Source organism: Calliphora vicina, chromosome 1, assembly GCF_958450345.1.
Source record: "Calliphora vicina chromosome 1, idCalVici1.1, whole genome shotgun sequence".
Lineage (NCBI taxonomy): Eukaryota > Metazoa > Arthropoda > Insecta > Diptera > Calliphoridae > Calliphora > Calliphora vicina.
In genome coordinates, this window is record NC_088780.1 from 115,215,359 (window position 1) to 115,236,296 (window position 20,938).

The following is a 20,938-nucleotide window of genomic DNA, read 5'->3' on the forward strand; positions in this document are numbered from 1 at the left end:
ACGACGCAAAACGAAGCACGATTTTCCATACATTTGTATTGATTTTCATTTACTTGGTTCCTAGATTCATAACTTTTGCTGAAAAAATAGATTTTTCAATACAAATATTTTCATATTAACGACGCAAATCGTAGTACTAACGACGCAACTTCGAAGCCATGCGACGCAAACTGAAAAAAATCGAAACACTAACGACACAACTTCGAAGCCATGCAATGCAAACTTGAACAAAATCCACACAACTTCGAAATCGCAGATATTTTAAAAGACGCAACTTCGAAGCCGACGCAGAACGAAGCGACGCAAACCGGGGTATTAGTGTAATATTATTAAAATATTAAGCAGGGTACTTTATTGACATATTTCTTATTACCACAAAATACAATTAATTTCGATCAATTAATGTTACACGAACAATTTTGTAAGCAACTGTTGAGGAAACAACAAAAAAAAGAGTATTAAAGCCACGCAACTATACAAACACTTGTTCTCTCCGTATGTACATATATGTGATGCTCCTTACAATAGCCGAGCAGTAGATGGAATAGTGGTAACGGCATTTGCAATAATCGTTATAAAAATCCATGTTTATAGGAATGTGTGACACAAAAAGTTGAAAGCACTGTAAGCTCATGGTTATATGTAGCCGGCATAGTTAACTGCAGGTGCTCTTCCATGATGCTATTCTATTGAATTTGTATGCAGTTCTTTTTTTATATTTTGGTTGGGCTAAAGACAGCATTTTCTTAGTTTATTTTATGTAGTGTGGATTTTTTAAACCTTTCGTTTAATATGACATGAAGGCCATGTTTTTGGTCAAGTATCATTGACACACTCGTAGTTATAAGTGGAAGTTGGTTAAAGAAGAACGAACATATTAGGTTGTAAGAGGTCCTAGGTGGTAACTTAAAGTTAATATGAATTCTGTGGTATGTGCTTTTAAAATAAGGTAAAATAAAGTGCAGAAATTTTGTGGTACAATTTAAAGAAAAGTTACGAGATCAAGAATTAAGAAGACTTACATATATTTAAACAAGCTTATTTGGAACACTTTTATAAAGATCTTAAGTATATGGTTGAAAATTAAGTATATAATTTTATTAATTAAAAACAAGAGAATGATATAACGAGTGTCAAATATAAAGTGATATTTTTATAAAATCTGTTACTTTTAATTTAAATCTATAAAACAAACAGTTTTATATGGGCAATTCCATGTCATCGTACGTGATATTTGTACACCAATATGGTGAAATAGATTTTGCAAAAATAAGAGTATCTGTTCTATTCAGAGGGTGCTATATTTTAAAAAAAATAATAAGTTCTTTCGAAACATTGTTGTCTAAAATATTGATCGAAATCAGTGTATATCGTACGTGAGGTACATGTAGAAATATGCGAATCGTGAGAGGCGTTATGTTTTCTTTTAATTTCTTACACTAAACCAATTATTTTTCCTTTACAATCCGTCATATTTATATAAAACAACCTTTGAATGTATATAATAAATACAATGGTATATCGAACGTGACAGAATTTTCCTAAAACATACCAATTAAATTAAAAAATTAAATATAGTCAGTTTAAACTATTATTTTTGCCCTTAAAATGTTGTAATAAGCTTTCTCCTATTCAAATCATATTGAAAAAAGTAAAACTATGTGCATTAGTTTTAAATATTTCAATCTTTTATCTCCCCATCCATGTGGTATATATGTCAATGGAATGGTTCATAATTGCCAAAGTGAAAACAAGCATTTAACAATATATAATCATATTTTATTACTCCTAGGTTTGCGTATCGAATTACGTTTCTTTGTATTTAATTCCTTTTTCCACGAGCCTCGCCTCAAATTTTACGACTTTATCATGTTTTTTTTTAAAAAGAAAAAATCCATTTACAAGTTTAATTTTCAATTACAGATATTATGCTCTCTATCCACTTTTCGATATAAAGTCAGCTCAATGCGTCTTTCACAGATTGAGGAATGATAATTTCTTCTTCAGTATTCATATTTCGGGCGTTATTATTTTTTCTTGGCCTCCGAGGTTAACATGTTCTTATTAATTTGGGCCTTCCTATGCGCTTTAAAATCTCAACCGTAGTTCTGTAAAGTTGTTATTAATTAATATTTCACTGTCATTTTGTGAGAATAAATTAATCCAGATACATATTTTTTAATATTAATTTAGAAAAATAAAAATTATTATATCTTCGAATTTACTTTGAAATTTTCTTTTCATTGTGATTTTTATGCAGAATTCTAACAAAAAATATTCTCCCTTATTTTAATGATGTTTCTTTTTTTCATGCTTGGCATTTTTAAAGTCATTTGCGTTGATGCAAAAAAAGAGGTCACTTTTGCCAGAATATTTATAATACAATAGTGAATTTTATATTATTTTTCCAAGCAATGTGAAGGAACTGCATGCACTTCAGTTCGTTTAGTGTTAAAACGACAATCTACTTTTGTTAACAAAAATAAAAAAAAAAGTTCTATTGTATTTGAAAATAAAGCTTTGTGGCTTGCAAAATTACAAACAACAAAATTGAAAAAAAGGTACGGAAAGATGCGCTGCGCATTTTCCTTTGAAACATGGATAAAAGTAGGTCGCCTTATTAAAGAAGTATTTTTTATAAAATAAATTTAATTTCAAAGTTGCTGTAATTTTTAAATTCTAAAAAGAATTTAGCAATTTATAATTAAAACTCAAATTAAATATTAATAAATATTGTATCAAACAATTTTGCTCTTACCACCATATTATTTATTGTAAATTTAAGCTCTGCTTTAGGTCTGGAGGGAGGTGTACTGCAATTTGCTCTTAATATATCACCGGGTTCATAGCGCGTGTGTTCAGTAAATAATTGAGGACGTTTATCGGGAAGTTCTGAAAAATAAGAATAAGAAAATATATAAATAATGTTTTCCTTCCTTTCAATAAAATTTTCAAAGAGATATAAAAACTCATATATTTGTATACAGTTTCAATTAGAATTAATTCTGCTTTACGCTATATCTGAAATATTTTATTCATAAGAGAACTCAGATAAATGTGAAGGTATCTTAAGTATACTAATGCCATTTATAATAAATACAAAAAAATTGTCTAATTATGCTTGTTTGTTTATTTATAGTTCACTTTTGTATCTTTCTTATACAAATGCTCATGCAAATAGGAATTATCATAATTCAATCTTATCAAAATAACCTAATATTAAATATGTATGTACTTATTGTTAAAAAATAAAGAGAAAACTACAAACTTTTGCAATTTCCTTAATAACAAAAATTGCTATTTCTATAAATTAATCTAATTACATAAAACAAAGAACTTTTGTTGCAAATACCCTTCAGATATAATTTACTCAAATTACTCGTACAACATGCATTATTGAATTATAACTAAATCTAAAATAAAACAAAATTCTTATTAACACATTAAGTCATAAGATTTTAACAAATAAGAATAAATTCATTTATATTATTCAATAATTAATAAAACAAATGAAATTGTACTTAAAATATAATCTAAAATAAGTGACATTAATTTAATAGAAAAACCAACATTATGTGTTATTACATTTAATTAATTTAAATAGAATTAACAATACCAAATAAAATACAGAAAGCCAGAAAGGCCATGCCAAAAAATTACAAAAAAAAGAAACAAATGAAAATGTCAAATAACAAACGCATAAAAGTAATCACTAGGAACGAGTCTCCACAGAAAGCACAAACCAGCACAAATAATAAAATCAAAACTAATGCACAATGACAAATCTAATTATCCAAATATACACAAACATATACAGACACGCACATACTCTATCTAGATATCAAACAGACGTTCATTAGGTTGGCCCCGTTTCTATGGGGGCAACATAACGTGTTGATGTTTTCAACTAAAATTAAACCTTAGTTTGTTTTTTAGCAATAATTTTATGTTTTTTTTTTTAAATTTTGACATAGAATTATTTAAAATATTATAATTAGTTAAAATCATCATCATGTATACTGAAACGGTTTCCTGCGTTTTAGAAATTCAATCTATTTCGAAATATATTTGAATGTTTCACCCGATATATATATTCAAGACATTGACAATATGGATGTAAGAATAAGCGTAATTTTTTTAGCTTTCGACTTTATAATTTCATTGTGTTCTAAAACAGACATTTGAGTTTACCTAAAGTACTTGCAAAAATTCACGCAAACAAATTATAGTTGTTTGTCAAGCTTTCTTTGTGACACATATGTAGATCGGGAATAAAATAGGTTTCCATAAAATTCAAATCAAAGCTGTGAAAGAATGTATTCAATTGAGAATTAATTCATTTATATTTTTAATTCAGCTTGAACATTTTGAATGTATCATTCAAATTATATAATTCGGCTTTAATTATTGGAATTTTCCATTCGTTAAAACCATTCACCGTAAATAATTCCTTAGCTTCATTCATAAGGCTGTACATTGAATAGAATTAATTTACAACAGAAATCATTCTTATAAGGAATGAATTCACTTGAATGATCATTATATTGTTTTAATTTCTTCTATTACAAATTTGTAATAGTTTAATATTAAAATCAATATACATTCGGCAAACACGAAATATATATACACTTTTCTAAATTGAATATTTATATTTTTGTAATTAGAGAGAAAATCATAAAATAATCATAATACAAATTTAAACCCATTTGTTAGGATATGTATATTAACATATTTATTTGTCCTAATATCATCATATCTTATCATTTGTGAACTTTTACTAATTTAAGTTGGTACAGTGCAAATCTATTTCTTTCATTATATAACAAAACTACCAAGAAAAAATTAAATAAAAAATATTGTTCAATAATTTCTATTTATGTAAATAAAAAAATGAAAAATAACAGGGAAAGTGAAAATGATAAAATAAGGCATTAATGGAAACAATTGCGGATTGCATGATTCCATTTACTTTAATTTTTGTTTAATCCAAATCCCCCTTAACATATACATATGTACATATAATTATTTTTTAGTTTTATGTTCTTCTTAAAATAGTTGTTTATAAACTGGACCAATTGAATAAATATTTGTTAGCCTTTTAAGTGAACTAACAAGAACTTAAAAACAAGAACACTAAAATATTTTTGAATTAAAAATCAAAATGTTCATTCAATCTATTCAATTATAATTCATAGTGTATTTAACATTGATAAGAATTCATTCAGAAGGAATTTTATGATTCTATAGGAATTAATTCACCTAGGAATTGATTCAACAACATCAAAAGCTTTAAGAATTAATTATACGAATTACAGAATGCCTTATAAGAATTGTTAATTCCTTAAAATATAGTTAAATTTCTAAAATAGAATTAGAGAATGAATTCTTTTACAGCTTTGATTCAAACTATATTGAATTTCGAAAAAAAATATTGGTGAAATTCTTAATTTAAACTAAATATTTTAACTAATTATATGAAAATATTTAAAACACTTAAAAGTAATGCCAAAAATTACAAACGTTTGAATATTTTTGGAGTTACACGATCATTTTTCATATGGAATTAAAAGAGACTTACAAAGAACTTTCACATGTTATCAATATTATAAATGTTTCGTTTGCGAGAAATGTGAAAAAAATCACAAAAACCTTAAGAATGGAAATTTTTATTAGCTCACCTAATACTGAACCCAGGACAAAAATTTTGATAAACGATATCTTAGAATGAATTAAACTTGTATTTTATTTGGCAACATATATACATTTTTTTTGGGCCACCATAATGAACATGTATTTCGAAGCAAAGAAATGGACAAAGAGACAGACGTACATATTTAGTATTAAATAAATGATATGAAAATATAATAGAATTGTAATAGAATAAATGAAAAACACTTTGGTTTACAGACACACACTCAAACTAACAAACGAACAGCGAGAGACAGTAAGTGAGCAAAAGGATGTAAGCTAGACAAGACAAGACCATCAACATTGTCACCCAAAAAAAAAAAGGCATATTATTAGGGATAAGTAAATAAAACAATTACATGAATTTATACTCGTATCTCAATATATTGTTGGGGAATGTATGTCAAACTCTGCATGTGTTTGTAGTTGTGACATTTCCAACAAGAACCAACATTTTCTTGTAAGTATACTGTGCACAATTTAATTAACGACGACCTATTTTGGTAATAATAATTAGTAGAATTTAAACTTGATCTTTTCTGTAGAAATACATAGAGATCGATAAAATCTCATTCAGGAAGAACAAAATATATAAATGAAGGAAGGTCGGTCAGGTCCTTACCAATGTAGATATATCAAAGATGTACCGCTTTGAGACAATCACTGGTTATGACAACGAAGGAAACATTGAAACCTCGAAAATTGAGCAGGAAGCCAACAACACAGTATTAATTAAGATTCGAAATATCGAAAATTAATGTTCGCCGTTGCAAAACTCAAAAATGAAAGTTGTCAGAAAAAGACGAAAGCCCACCAGAACTTCTTCAGACAAATCTCCTAGCAGGTGCAGGTATCTTTTTTCTCCATGCAAACGATGAATGAATGGGGGCAATAATAAAACTGCCAATGAAAAACTATCAGACTGAGTGTGGTAATTGGAGCAATATCCGTAATTTTAACTTTTTTATGTATTTTATATTTGAATTGTTTTATTTATTTCGAAAACTTCTATTACTTAGGATGATTCAAAACAAAAACTTCTGTTTTATTTTATTTGATGCGGTTTGATCTTACAAAACATTTGTAAGAGTAAATACGTCTAACAAATTTGTATTAAAAAAGTAGTTACGCTCTTTTGAGAATATTTGCCATGTGTGACCCTACCTTTAGACAACCTTTTTCAACGTCGTTTAAGATACTCTCAAATTATGTTTCATCAAAAAGTTTCCTGATTTGAGTATCGATACCCACAACTGAATAGTTTGCCATTAATACTAATTAATACTACTGTGGTATAATGCGGTGAATCGGCAAAAAGTGAAATAAATATGTTAGATTGCAAAGTGATGTACGAATAAATCGTACTAAAGGACATAAGCTTTCATAAAATGAAATTTTAAACTACTTGATCTGCCATTTAATTATAACCCGAACACTCAAAGTTGTTGACGCGAGAGCAGATTTTTGTAAAAATATTCAGTATTTTAGTATAACGGGCATTATTTTACTTGTGTGCTTTCAAATTAGAAAAAAGAAATATGTATGGATGCGGGTAAATGAAAAATAAAACTTAATTTTTCATAGAATTTTTAAGAAACAAAAAATAGTTAACTACCGTACCCAGCCGTACTTTACATCCGTTTTCATTGATGAATAATATTTCAGAATAATGAACGTTTGAAAGCCATAGTTTAAAGGAAAATCATCACAAAAAATTATACAAATTTTGTACAAAAAATTTCGTTTCAGAACATTTTTTCGGTGCAAATGTAGGAATTTCGTTTTTGGTGCCGATTACGGTGTATGCGGAAACGTTGCTTTATTAGAAAATGATTTCGTACAGTTAATGAATAAAGGCTGGGTGCCATTGCCTTTATTCATTAACTATACACAGAGAAAACAGATTCGTGATAGCAACCGAATTTGTTGCCAATCGAATGATTCTATCTTAGTGACCGAATTTTACAGTTGTGGCTACAATATTTTGGAAGGGGTAACTAAAGTTTGGTTGCCTCAACTGAAATTCTTCTTTATCAACTGACTTTCTGTTGTTAGAACTGAAAAATTCTATGTGTGCAACCGAATCATTCGATTGGCAACAAATTCGGTTGCTATCACGAATCTGTTTTCTCTGTGTACGAAATCATTTTCTAAGAAGCATAATGTTCTTAAATCCAAATAAAATATTGCACAGAGCTATATTAGTTGTCAAATTATTTGATGTAACATAAATAGACAGATGGATGAATGATAGTAAACCTAAAAATATGCAATTTCGTTAAACTCTTATTACTACTTAAACTAATGCTCGGTAGTGCTCTTCAAAACCATAAAAAAACCTTAATTGTACTATATCAGGCTTTTATACATTGAATCACTGACAATGAATGACTTGCATATTTCCATTATTAGTTCATCCTTTTGATAATTCTCTTGCTAAATAAAATGACATGTGTGTTTTGTTTTTTTGCAAAGTATGTAATAGGGTATTCAATCGATTAACCGTTAATTTTCAAATAACAAATAAAGCGATTAATTTGTGTCGATTAACCGATAACCGAAATTTGTTTTTTTTTGCACTTTATATAGAAATATAGTTTAAAACACACAAATTTTATTGCCTAACTCTTGAACATTTTCTTCTAGCAATAGTTTTTTGAAGTACATATTGTACGACAACTGAAATTAAGGAATTTGGAAATGACATTTTTTCTAGAATGTTTCTATGATGAACTTTGTCCTAATGAGTCCGAGGATGACATGGTATTAGACGAAAACGAGTCTTTTATCAGAACTCAGTTCATCAGTTTAAAACACACAAATTTTATTTCTTAACTCTTGAACATTTTCTTCTAGCAATAGTTTTTTGAAGTACATATTGTACGACAACTGAAATTAAGGAATTTGGAAATGACATTTTTTCTAGAATGTTTCTATGATGAACTTTGTCCTAATGAGTCCGAGGATGACATGGTATTAGACGAAAACGAGTCTTTTATCAGAACTTGATGTAACTAATAAATTATTCAAAATCTAAAACATCCAAAAAGAACTCCAATGGTATGATGGAGGATTTGATATGCTTAGAGAAAACTAAAAACATAACTGAGAAATTGGATATTCTTTATCATGCCTTACTTTCGATTTCTACAATCAGTGAGAGAGTTTTGTCATGTCAAGTTTTATTAAAAAGTAAAAAAATCGTTTAAAAGGAAAGCATTTAAATTATATTCTTTTTTTAAAAGATTATTTCAGAAGATTCCCTATTTATTGTTTTATTGAATTGTTATGTTTTGTTTTTATGTTTTTTTTTATTAACAAAATGCTTATAAAAGTACACAAAATTAGTATTTTTCCTTTCAATATAAAATTAAAATACAAATTAATCGGTTTAATCGAATAATTTAAAATGAACCGATTAAATCTAAACCCCGATTAACCGATTAAACCAGGAACCCGATTAATTGAATACCCTAGTATGTAATGAAAAGTAAACTGATTTTTTACGCACAATATGTTTTATTCGCTTATACTGTAACAAAGAGTGTGTCTAGTGTGAAAAAACTATCAATGTTGGCACATGTCATTCTAGAACATGAGAAAGTGTTAGAATTGTCAAATACCATTTAAGTATTAACTTTATTTGTTTGAATGAGAAGCAAAAAGTAGGTAGAATTCTTTTTTAAAATGTGTTCATTTCCTTAAGTAATAGAGTTATTATTAGATATTGTATGTACTAAATTGGGGATTTGTTGATTCTCTTACGAAAGAATAGATTAAAAAATGACAGTTGACATTTGTAACAAATATGACTAGAAAACGTAAAGCAAACATGTTAAATTTTGAAACTCAATCAAATGCAATATAAAAAGTTACTACTTATAATTTATGTTAATTAACAACAGCTTTAGTTGAATCCAATACATAAGACATAAAACAAATATTTCCACCAATTCAATTATATATATCTTTTAATGTGGACACAATGAAAAATTAATTAATGAGAAGAAAATAGCATCATAGCAAATATTGTAATTTTTTTTTAAAATATATTTACAACATTATTTTAATGCGAAATACGCAATTATTTTTTGCATACCGAATATGTAGAAATAGGGATGCGCTTTGGTTTAGAAATGTTTCTTTTTTTGGAAATAATTCGGTAGCTAAATTTGAAGGTGAGGTGGTTTACAGTTGATTTGCATTTGATGAGAAAAGTAGGTGGAATGATTTTAAAAAATCTATTTATGATACGAATAAGCTCAAATTCAAAAAATAAATAGTCCTTTCAAAGGCCTACGCTTGCATATGAGGTTACCTCTTTTAGTTCAAGAGATATTTAGGTTTATTTTTTTAAAATTTTTCTATATGGATATTTTCGTCGAAAGTTTCATACAAATTTATTGAGAGGACTATTTGGTATACATTGTTTGCAACAAATCGATTAATCTTGGCTTTGAACAATCAAAATCGATATTATTCAATTACTGATAAATATGAATAACTTAAATTTTTGACCAATCGAATGAATGATTGATTAATCAGAATCGATTAATCGCACATACCTAAATTGCTACAGCATATGATCAATATTTGAAAAATTTAAATTAATATTAATTATACGATTCGTATAGCTTTTACCAATCGCCTAATATAACACTCTTACTTGTTTAATTTGAAATTAAATAAAAACAAGTTAGATAGTATGGTCGGTCAAGCCCGACCATATAATACCCTACACTAAGTAAAGGAGCAAAAACATTTTTCTTTTAAAATTTCAATAATTTATATTTTTGAGTGATTTTCGGAAGTGGGAGCTATGACCAATTATGGACCGAACACCATGAAATTAGGTCGTGTGATTTATATCTATATTAGAGTTAACTGTGTTGAATTTTGTGTGTATACCAACATTTTTAAGCGATGTATGCACGTTAAAGTGATTTTCGGAAGCGGGTCTATATGGGAGCTATGACTAATTATCGACCGATCGTAACAATATTTTATGACATGAATTTTGTATAAATAAAATTTATTTGGAGCGGAATTTGTAGAGATACATATTTAAATTAAACATTTATGACCGATAAAGTAAAATTTCGAAAAGACATTTGTATGGGGGCTAGGTGAAATAATGAACCGATTTCAGCCAGTTTCAATACGCTTGGTCCTTGGGCCGAACAAATAATATGTATCAAATTTGATCGCAATATCTTCAAAATTGCGACTCAGAAAGTGATTCTAATTCGATCGGTATACTTTAAGGTGGGTGTTAGACTAATATTTTTGGGCGTTACAAACATCTGCACAAACGCATTATACCCTCCCCACTATGGTGGTGTAGGGTATAATTATTTCTTGATAAGCAAATTATAACAAAGCAATTAAATTATTTAGAAATGTTTATTTATGTTTAACTTAATTTTAATGAGAAACACACAATTATTTCAAAGAATTTGTTTCACGCCGAATATCAATGTTGAGGGTAGCCACTAAATGTTGAATGCAATCAAAATTTCACTAGCACTAAATATTATTTTAAAAAATATATTTTCAACTAATTTTCACCAGCTTTAGTGGTAGTGAAGCTTATATTTTGTCACTAATATTTTTTAGTGATAGTGATATTTTTTTAACTATAAATCAATTGAGTGGTAGTGTAGAAATAAGCACTAAACTCAAATACTTAAAAAAATTAACAATAACTAAAAAAAGCTTCAATAATTTTCTTTGCACTAATATATTCAAAATTAGTGATCATGAAGTTATTCCACTTTAAACTAGAATACTAAATATGTATATATACATATGTAATGAAAAATAATTTTGACTTAAAAAATTAAATAAAAATAATGACTTGAAAAAATCATACGACATTACAAGATTTAATTTGTTAAAAGATATATTAAAAATGGAAAATACACGCCTTTGGCTTCTTCTGCTCCAGTAGACCGTTTTTTTTTTTTCTTTTAGTGGAATGGTGGATTCTCCTCGGAATAATAAATTAAGTGATTCGAATTTCGAAAAGCTTGTTTTACTCAAAGCCAATAGTCGCTAATTATTTTCTGTGTTATGTATTGCTTATTTCTCTTTTTATTGTTATTTGTGTATTTATAGACCGATTTAATGTTTTTTCCTAAAATATATTAACATAAACTATGAATAGAGTAAAACATTTCATTGTTGAAAAAAATAGTGCAGGAATATTTTTTTAACTAAAAATTTTAGTGTAGAAAAATTATTTCATTAGTCTGCAAAAAAAATATTTTAACTATTTTCAAAATATTATTAGTTAAAAATTTTTAACTACACTATCACTATTATTGAGTGAGGCTTATATTTTTCAATTCATCACTAAACATTAAAAAACTTAGTGAATCATTTTACACTACCACTAACTATTAGTGATAGTTAAAAATTAGTGCACTCTGCCGAATATAAAAAATCCATAAACAAATTCCAAATATCTAAAATTAAAAAAAAAATAATTATTCTATTGTACATTACAGATTGTCATAGAACAAACATTTGTAGGAATACCAATCAAATAATGGATATTGCTGTGATGAATAGCAGCAAAATCACAGAACATTTTAATTACATTTATAGTTCGCTAACAGAGTTTGAGAATTTGGTATCAAGATGCATAATTTATTAAAAAAAGTTTACGGTAAGTTTCTGGTAAAACCAGAGGAGCAACTGAGAGTAAAATATGTATATTAAAAAATAATTTCTCTGAAAAAGAACTAACAGTCGCATCTTATCATTTATGTTCCTAAAATACTTATGTCTCGTTCTCTTAAAAATAGTAATTGAATATGAGTGAAAATGTTGGATAAACCTTGGTACAATTTTAATGACACCTATCTTCCGGACTTAACTGCAAAATCATTTTAACAATATTGTAAAAACATTTTGCTTGCTAAAGCAATTTTTGTAATCAGATGTATATTTATGTCATCTTTAACAATTCTTACGCATAATTGGTTTCTTAAATATAATTTATATTATCTTATTAAAAACATAAACAAAACTTACTCCAACACTCAAACATATATTTAAAAAAAAATCCTTCAAAAACTTTATACAACGAAAGCGAAAAAAAGTAATTACATATAATTTATGCCATATTCTCTTCGTGGTTGGGTAGTGAGCAATTTTATTAAACAATTTTTCTTTGCCCTAATTTTTATTCAAAGGGTCGGTTTTTAAAATTTTTAGTTAATCATTTAATATCATTATTTAAGTGCCCACAAAAAAGGGCAAACAACAAAAAAATATATAATTATTTTTTGCTTTGAGAGAAAAAAATATTTAAAATAAAATTAAATAAACATATCACAAACAAACCAAATCGTGGCATGATAGAGATCCGATAAAAAAAGCTTCCAAAAAGATGAAGAAAATCAAATGAAAGCAAAAGTGAAAAGGTCATGCTGAAAATGTTTGACTCATTAAAACTAAATTCTAATATAAATATATCCTCTACACCCACTTTCCTGCTGCTTGGTAAACAATTTTTATCTAACGTTGTTGTTTTTGATTATTATTTCTATTAATTTTAAGTTTAAAAAAATGTGTTTTTAATTTGCATAAAAATGTCAAGTAACACAAAATTGACTTTTTACCAACATTGCTGGCCTATCAAGAACCCTTTAGATATTATAATGGTGAAAAACAAACAACAACTAACTTGATATTGGTAACCTTTTTTCATTCATTTTCTTGGAGTTTTTTTTTACAAAATTACCTAACAGCCTCATTTTACACTCATCCTTGGTTTTTTTGCTATTTCTTTGTTATTGTAACGCTAAAAGAAAAGCGAAAATGTATAAATAAATAAGACAACAGCAAAAATAGCAACCCTTTGTTTGAAATGCTTTGGATTTTTTTTAATATTTTGCCAGTGATAATGTAGCCTTGGTTTAGGGTTTAAGTCCTGGCAAATGATTTTTTACTTAGCGGTCCTTTTGTCATGGAAATTATTTTCTTCATTAGTTACTTTGTTAAGCCAGTAAGTAGATTCGCTGTTGAGTTGTAGGGTTTTATGAAAATATGCACTTGAAAAATAATTTACAGAGGATACAATTTCGTGTTATCCTCGTTTCTCTTGTTCCGCCTTCATTACTCTTTAGCTACGCCAATTTGATTTAGTAGTTTGAGGACATTAATTAAAAAGATTAAAAACAGGGAAATTATAAAGAAAAATATGATGTTGAAAAATATGTATTAGAAATATGTATTTAAATAAAATAGCTAGAAAGTTAGAAGTTTGTGAATTGCTTGAGATTCATTTTAAAGAGGACTTATTTGAATTTGTGGAACATTTGAAGTCAAATTATATATATGAAGTCTTAACAAATTCTAATAGATATTGTTACTTTGAAACCATGAACTCAAACAAACTTATGAAATATAATGAACTAAACTGTAATTTTAGTGCTTTTAGAAAACAGTACCATATAATTTGTTTAATTTTAAGTGCTAAAATATATACATATGTATATGTAGCTGAACTTCTTTACTTATTCATTGTCGGGTATATATTTCCACCATTTCGATTTTGTTCATACATAATTTTTTTTTTCATTTTCAATATCGTCATGAAGTATCGTACTGGAGTATTTGAAGTATTGAGTATGTAACTAGTTTTGAATACATACTTATGTATGTATGTATCATTCCCTTTGTACGAATTCGTCAGGCTTATATCAGGGTGACTGAATATCATGCATTTTTGGCATCATTTGCCACACATGACGCTTGATTTAACCCGTAATTGCCATTGACATATCATGACAACTTCGTTGTTGTTGTTGATGTGTAATATTTGTCTATTTTCCAGTTTGTCAAATTGGCACAATATCATTGTATCATACATAGCTTTTCAATGGTAATTTCTTTTTTGCAACAGTTTATAAATAAAGCAGTTGAAATTTCTCTTAAAATAGACTATGAATAGCAGCGCACTGAAACTATATAAAGTGTTCTTGAAATTGAGAAATATTCTAGGAATTTGTATGTATTTTATAAAAATTTCTAAAAAAAATTAAAAATACTTTAAAATATATCGAACTGGTTCATCTAAAGAGAGTCAACACAAAATTTAAAAATTTTCAGTAGAAGCAAAAAATCTATATTATTTAATACATTACAATGAATGCTACAACTGTATTTTTTGGCGAAAGTGTAGAGAAAATTATGTTAAATTTTTACAGTGTGTACATATGACCACTGTTCATCGATTTCTTGCAAAATATGAAAATTTAAAAATTATGAGTTGACTCTAGGGTTTGGGGTTTCCCAGATAATTTTATTTCCCGAGAAAAGAGAATGAAAAATTTAAATAATTCCGAAAATCCCGGGAACTTCTTTTCAACTAGAAAAATAAGTAAAAAATAATATTATTTTACAAAATTGTTTAATTTTATTAAAAGAAAATTAAAAACAATACATTACAATTCAATTCTACTAACATGAAACAAACAAAAATGTTGGATCAAATATTTGGAGATCATTTGTTACTATAAAATTAAATATTAGCGATATTCATGATGTAAAGCTCTTGTCGATCAATATTTTAATTGCATTTGTAATGCAGTTTTAGTTTTCAAAATGCATTCAGTAAGTCATTTGATGATTTCTTATTTTAGTGGCAAAGTTTCCAGACACCGAGAAAACTCTTTCGTTTTAAACAGGTGGTGGATTTATCGTTAATAAAGCATTATAAAGACAATCTAAATTTTTTCTCCGATTGCTACTTGCTTCAAATAAAGCTAATTCCCACTTAAAACGACTTTCAGCATTTGATATAAAACGTTCAGCATTTGATTTTAAATCATCGTCATCATCGCTTTGAACTGATGAGGGAACATTGTGGTCAAATAAGCGTATGTATGAACATTGTCTTTTTGTATTATAATTTAGATTGTTATGTTGTGAAGTTATTAGGAAATTTACATAAGTCTGCTGTTATATTGTTTATTAACTTAACATTTTATTGCAAGAACCATTTTTTGAGAAATCGTAGAATTTTTATAACAGCTGTTCATAAAGAGTGTTCATCATAGCAAAATGTCGGCTTAATGCTTCTACTGTATCCTTAATGGGGTTTAAAACCTCCACTAATATTTGGAAGAAGCCATTCATTAAACATAGATGTTATATTTAAGTGTATTAAAGTATTTTTAATTAATTTTAAATTTCCAGTTTTTCCCTGGAAAAAATTTAAATTTCACGGGAATTCCCGGCAATAATTTTACGGGAATTCCCGGGATTTCCCGGCCGGTAAAATTACGAAAATTTCCGAAAATATCAATTTATAATTCAGTCTGTCTCACAGATACCAAATATTGATGGCATATTTAAGTTTAGGTAATTTTTGAAAATATTGGTTACTCAAATACGTTATAAGTTATAGGGTTTCCATTATAATTTCAATATATTTCTCACTATCTGAATGGGTCAGTTCACAGCAATTAGCTGTGTTTGTCTGAAGCTTCATGATAAACAATCGAAATATACAGACAAGGTTTTTCAAGCTAAACTACAGTACCTAATAACGAGGGGAGAAGGACAGCAATACTAAACATATTTATTAAGCTATGCTTTTATCACGTAATCTTTTTATTTTTATACCCTACACCACCATAGTGGGGAGGGTATAATGCGTTTGAGCAGATGTTTGTAACGTCCAACAAATTTTGTCTAAGACCCACTTTTAAGTATACCGACCGACTCAGAATCACATTCTGAAACGTTGTCCGTCAGTCTGGCTGGTTGGTTAATGGTGGTAACGTGTCTGAGACACGTTAATGGCCTGGCGATTTTTTAATAACTTTTACATTTTTTGACCAATTTCTGTTTTTTATGTCTCATTAGAACGACAATTGCATACACATTTCTATTCTTTTAAACTAAATTGGAAAAGTAATTTTTTAATGGCAAAATTTTTACAAAAACTGAAAAAAATGCCTTTTTTCCCTTTGTAAATGCATCTCAAAACTTCAGAGGGCTTGCAAAATTCTTAACCCAAACCGATTTACCTAAAATTTTTTCAGGATGATTTTTTATTAATGTTCACCAAACGGGGGGTGAGAATGGCCAAAATCCAACTTTCGTTTATTAAGGGCCACCCTAGTGTATAAATCTCCTAAAAATATTGGTATACACATAAAAGTCAACATCAATTATTTTCATATAGACATAAATCACACGATCCAATTTCGTGCTGATCGGTCCATAATAGGGTTCTATAGCTGAAACAAAATCGACTTTTCGACTATTTTCGACTTTTTCAACTTTTTACCATTTCTTGTAAAAAATACATGGTTTCTACATTTATTGATGCGCCTTTTTTAATGTTTAGCAATAAAAATGAAATTTATCAAGGCGATAATAGTTAGAATAATGTTGTAAGAATTTTGTGTAGAAAAAAGCTTTATTTTATAAACATTTATTTATTTATTATTTACATATATTAGCATACACTACAAAAATTGCAAGAGCAATATTTTTTTTACAATTTAAAAAGTCGACTTTTATCGACTTTTTCGACGTTTATCGACTATTTTCGACTCTTAGACTTTTATCGACTTTTGAGATAACATAATCGATTGTTCGAATTTTTTCCGACCAAAAAGTCGATTTCGACTTTTCGACTTTTTTCAGGAAATAGTCGATTGTTCGAACAATCGACTTATAGAACCCTAGTCCATAATTGGTCATAGCTCCAATAAATTATTAGGTTTTATTTTTTTTGATTTAGTTTTTCATTTTAATTTAACAATCCATTAATTTTTGTTTAATTTAGAAATTAACAAAAGAAAAACCTTTAAATGTGGTATGACATCAATTAGAGTATCATTCATTAAATAATAAAAAAAAACAAGATCCTTTAGCATTACGATTCCATCAAATTGTTAAAATAGACAATGGCATGTGTTTTCATTTGAACAATGGATCAACAAATGCTTGCAACAAAAGTGTTTAGGTTACTGGGTCGTGTAGAAATAATATCACAATTGCCACATACAATTGAACACAAACATGCACATACTCATATACATATCTAATACATTGACACATACATAGGTGGCATACATATGTATGTATGTGTGTGCCTATATGCATGTGAGTATGTAGTTTTTTTTATTTTTGAGTAGTTGTAGTGGTCTACTGATTTAAACGTTTGACAAACAAAGCTTCTTTTTTAGATTTATTTCACATTGTCTTTTCCGAGTACTATAGTAAAATCGAATACAAAAAGAACCTAATATAGGAGAAATAGCACAAATATACACACAAAAAATATACGTATATGTATTTAAAATGTTGGTTTTCTATTATGATTGTTTGTACTTGATACTTGTTCAGCATACGTACATACTTGCAATATCTGTACACACATACATACATATACATATGGGGCATTTCATGTCAAGTGAACCAACTTTTGAAATCGATGTCTTCCGATCGGGATGAAATGTGCACCAAGGTTAGTTCTATTGGATAGTAACTCAGACACAATGTTTCAACAAGATCGCTCGAGAACTGAGTTAGAGGGGGTCAAAATTTTACATTTTGGACAAGCAGGGGTTTTTTCCTATTGTTCTTAGAAAAATGTGTCCCAAATAGCTTAGATAGCTCTTTCTTCAATCTTTCGAAAAAATGTTTAATATTTTTTTTTCCGAAATCAAAAACTTTTTTGACTTTTTTTTTAAAATGAAGTTTAGATATTTTCCTTGAAGACATATTTGGTCGCTTAGTGGGATATCTATCAAAATAAATATTTTGTAGCTCAAAACATAAAATTTTTGACTTTTTTGCAAAATAAAAAACTTTGTTGACTTTATTTTTCAAAATGGACCATTTCAAATTTTTTTTTAGCTCAAAAAAAACTTTGGTCTATTCCTTTAAGACCTATTTGGGCGCTTAGTGGAATTTCTATGAAAATAAATATTTTGTAACTCAAGACATAAAATTTTTTACTTTTTTTTGAAAAATCGAAGTTTTTTTTCCAATATGGGCACTTTTTTAAAAATTTTTTTTTTGCTCAAAAGAAAGCTTAGGTCTTTTCCTTTAAGACCTATTTGGTAGCATAGTGGGATGCGATGTCATCCAGATTGGAAGACATCGATTTCAAAAGTTGGTTCACTTGACATGAAATGCCCCATATGTGTATGTATAAATTTATTTTGTTAATAGCAGCAGTTTGTTCATCATGAGTATGCGTATACACTGAAGTATATAACATCAACTGATTTAATCCTTGTTTCCAATTTGACATTAAATATGGTTGAAATTTGTTCTGACATCTAAAATCCGTTTTTGGTGGCATTTACGTTGAAAAAGGCAAAAATACATACAGAAAATAGAAGACAGCTAAAGCACATCTGTATTAAGCAAACTGAAGATATTCTCTAGCTCATAGAGAGTTTTTTTTGTATTAAACACTCAAATGACAGATATGCACAATGGATAAAATAACTAAACATGTTGGCAATATAAAATTGATAGCTCATAGTCACTTTCGTTATAGCTTGCCTCTAATGCGGTACATGAAAGAAATGTAAGATCTTTCCTTTACAAGAATCCATTTCCTTTGAATCAAATATATATTTCTGTACCTACTTTTTATTACACTTTATTATACCCTACACCACCATAGTGGTATAATGGTATAATGTGTTTATGCAGATGTGTGTAACTTCCAACAATATTAATCTAACACCCACCTTAATTCTAATCGACTTAGAATCACTTTCCGATAAATTTTGAAGATATTTCGATAATTTGGTACATATAATTTGTTCGACCCAAGGTTAAAGCCTATTGAAATTGGCTGAAATCGGTCATACAAATGTCCTCCCGAACTTGGACTTCATTGGTCATAAATATTTAATTTATATATGCATCTACACAAATTTCGCTCCAAATAACTTTTATATATATGGGGCATTTCACGTCAAGTGAACCAACTTTAACCATATAACTTATTACCTATTGTTCTTAGCAAAATGTGTCCCAAATAGTTTAGATAGCTATTTATGCAATCTTTCGAAAAAAAAAATTAAAAAAATTTAATAAAATATTTTTGATTTTTTTTTTTTAAATCAAAAATATTTTTGACTTTTTTTTTCAAAATGGGCCCTTTTTATTTTTTTTAAGAAAGCTTAGGTCTTTTCCTAAGCGACCTATATGGTCGCTTAGTGGGATGCGAGTGGGATATCTATCAAAAAAAATATTTTGTAACTCAAGATTTAAAATTTTTGAATTTTTTTGCAAAATCAAAAACTTTGTTGACTTTTTTTAAAAAAATGGACCCATTTTTTAATTTTTTTTTTTGCTCAGAAGAAAGCTTATGTGTTTTCCTTTAACACCCTTTTTGTCGCTTAGTGGGATGCGAGTGGGATATCTATAAAAAAAATGTTTTGTAACTCAAGACATACAATTTTTTACTTTTTTTGGAAAAATCAAAAACCTTTTTGACTTTTTTTTTCCAAAATGGACTCTTTTTTTATTAATGTTTTTTTCTCAAAAGAAAGCTTAAGTCTTTTCCTTTAAAACCTTTTTGGTCGCTTAGTGGGATGCGAGTGGGATATCTATTAAAATAAATGTTTTGTAACTCAAGACAAAGGTTTTTAAATTGATTTTTTTCATATTTTGTGTGTAAGTGTTTCTAAAACCTTAAAAATAAAAACCACAACAACTGACCGATAATAGCCAATGGAGGGGTGCAATATGAGGCCGACCGCTATTAATTTTCCACCCCCAAAATTTGTCTGAGTTTTGTATCTTGCGGCTTTTTTAGTCAATCCTAGAGGTAGTTTTCATATATATATATTTTGTATATATACAAAATTCATGTTACCAAATTTTATTATGATCGGTCCATAATTAGTCATAGCTCCCATATAAGACTCGCTTCCTAAAATCGCTTTAAAGTGCATAAATCTCTTAAAAATGTTGGTAAATTTCATTATGATGATCGGTCCATAATAGGTCATAGCTCCCATACAAGGCCCTTTTCCGAAAATCACTCAGGAATATAAATTATTGATATTTTAAAAGAAAAATGTGTTTGCTCATTTACTTCTTTTTAATTAGAACCAAACATTCTAGCTCACTTTTTATCTATTCTATACAAGTATTTTACCCACAGTGACAAATACGTATACACTCTGACGATTGTATGATATTATTTTATTTAGCTGCGTGTGTTTATTTGTGGCAATAAATTCATATCATT

The 20,938-nt window shown here is 27.9% G+C and overlaps 1 protein-coding gene across 1 annotated transcript in view; it reads right to left on the minus strand.

Annotated features, from left to right (window-relative positions):
• The window catches only part of LOC135952301 (uncharacterized), a 155,856-nt gene that overhangs the window by 60,929 nt on the left and 73,989 nt on the right, over positions 1-20,938 (minus strand). The window contains exon 4 of the mRNA XM_065502178.1: positions 2,759-2,892. Coding sequence (XP_065358250.1) covers positions 2,759-2,892 — 134 coding nt within the window. The remainder of the gene's footprint in view (positions 1-2,758; positions 2,893-20,938) is intronic.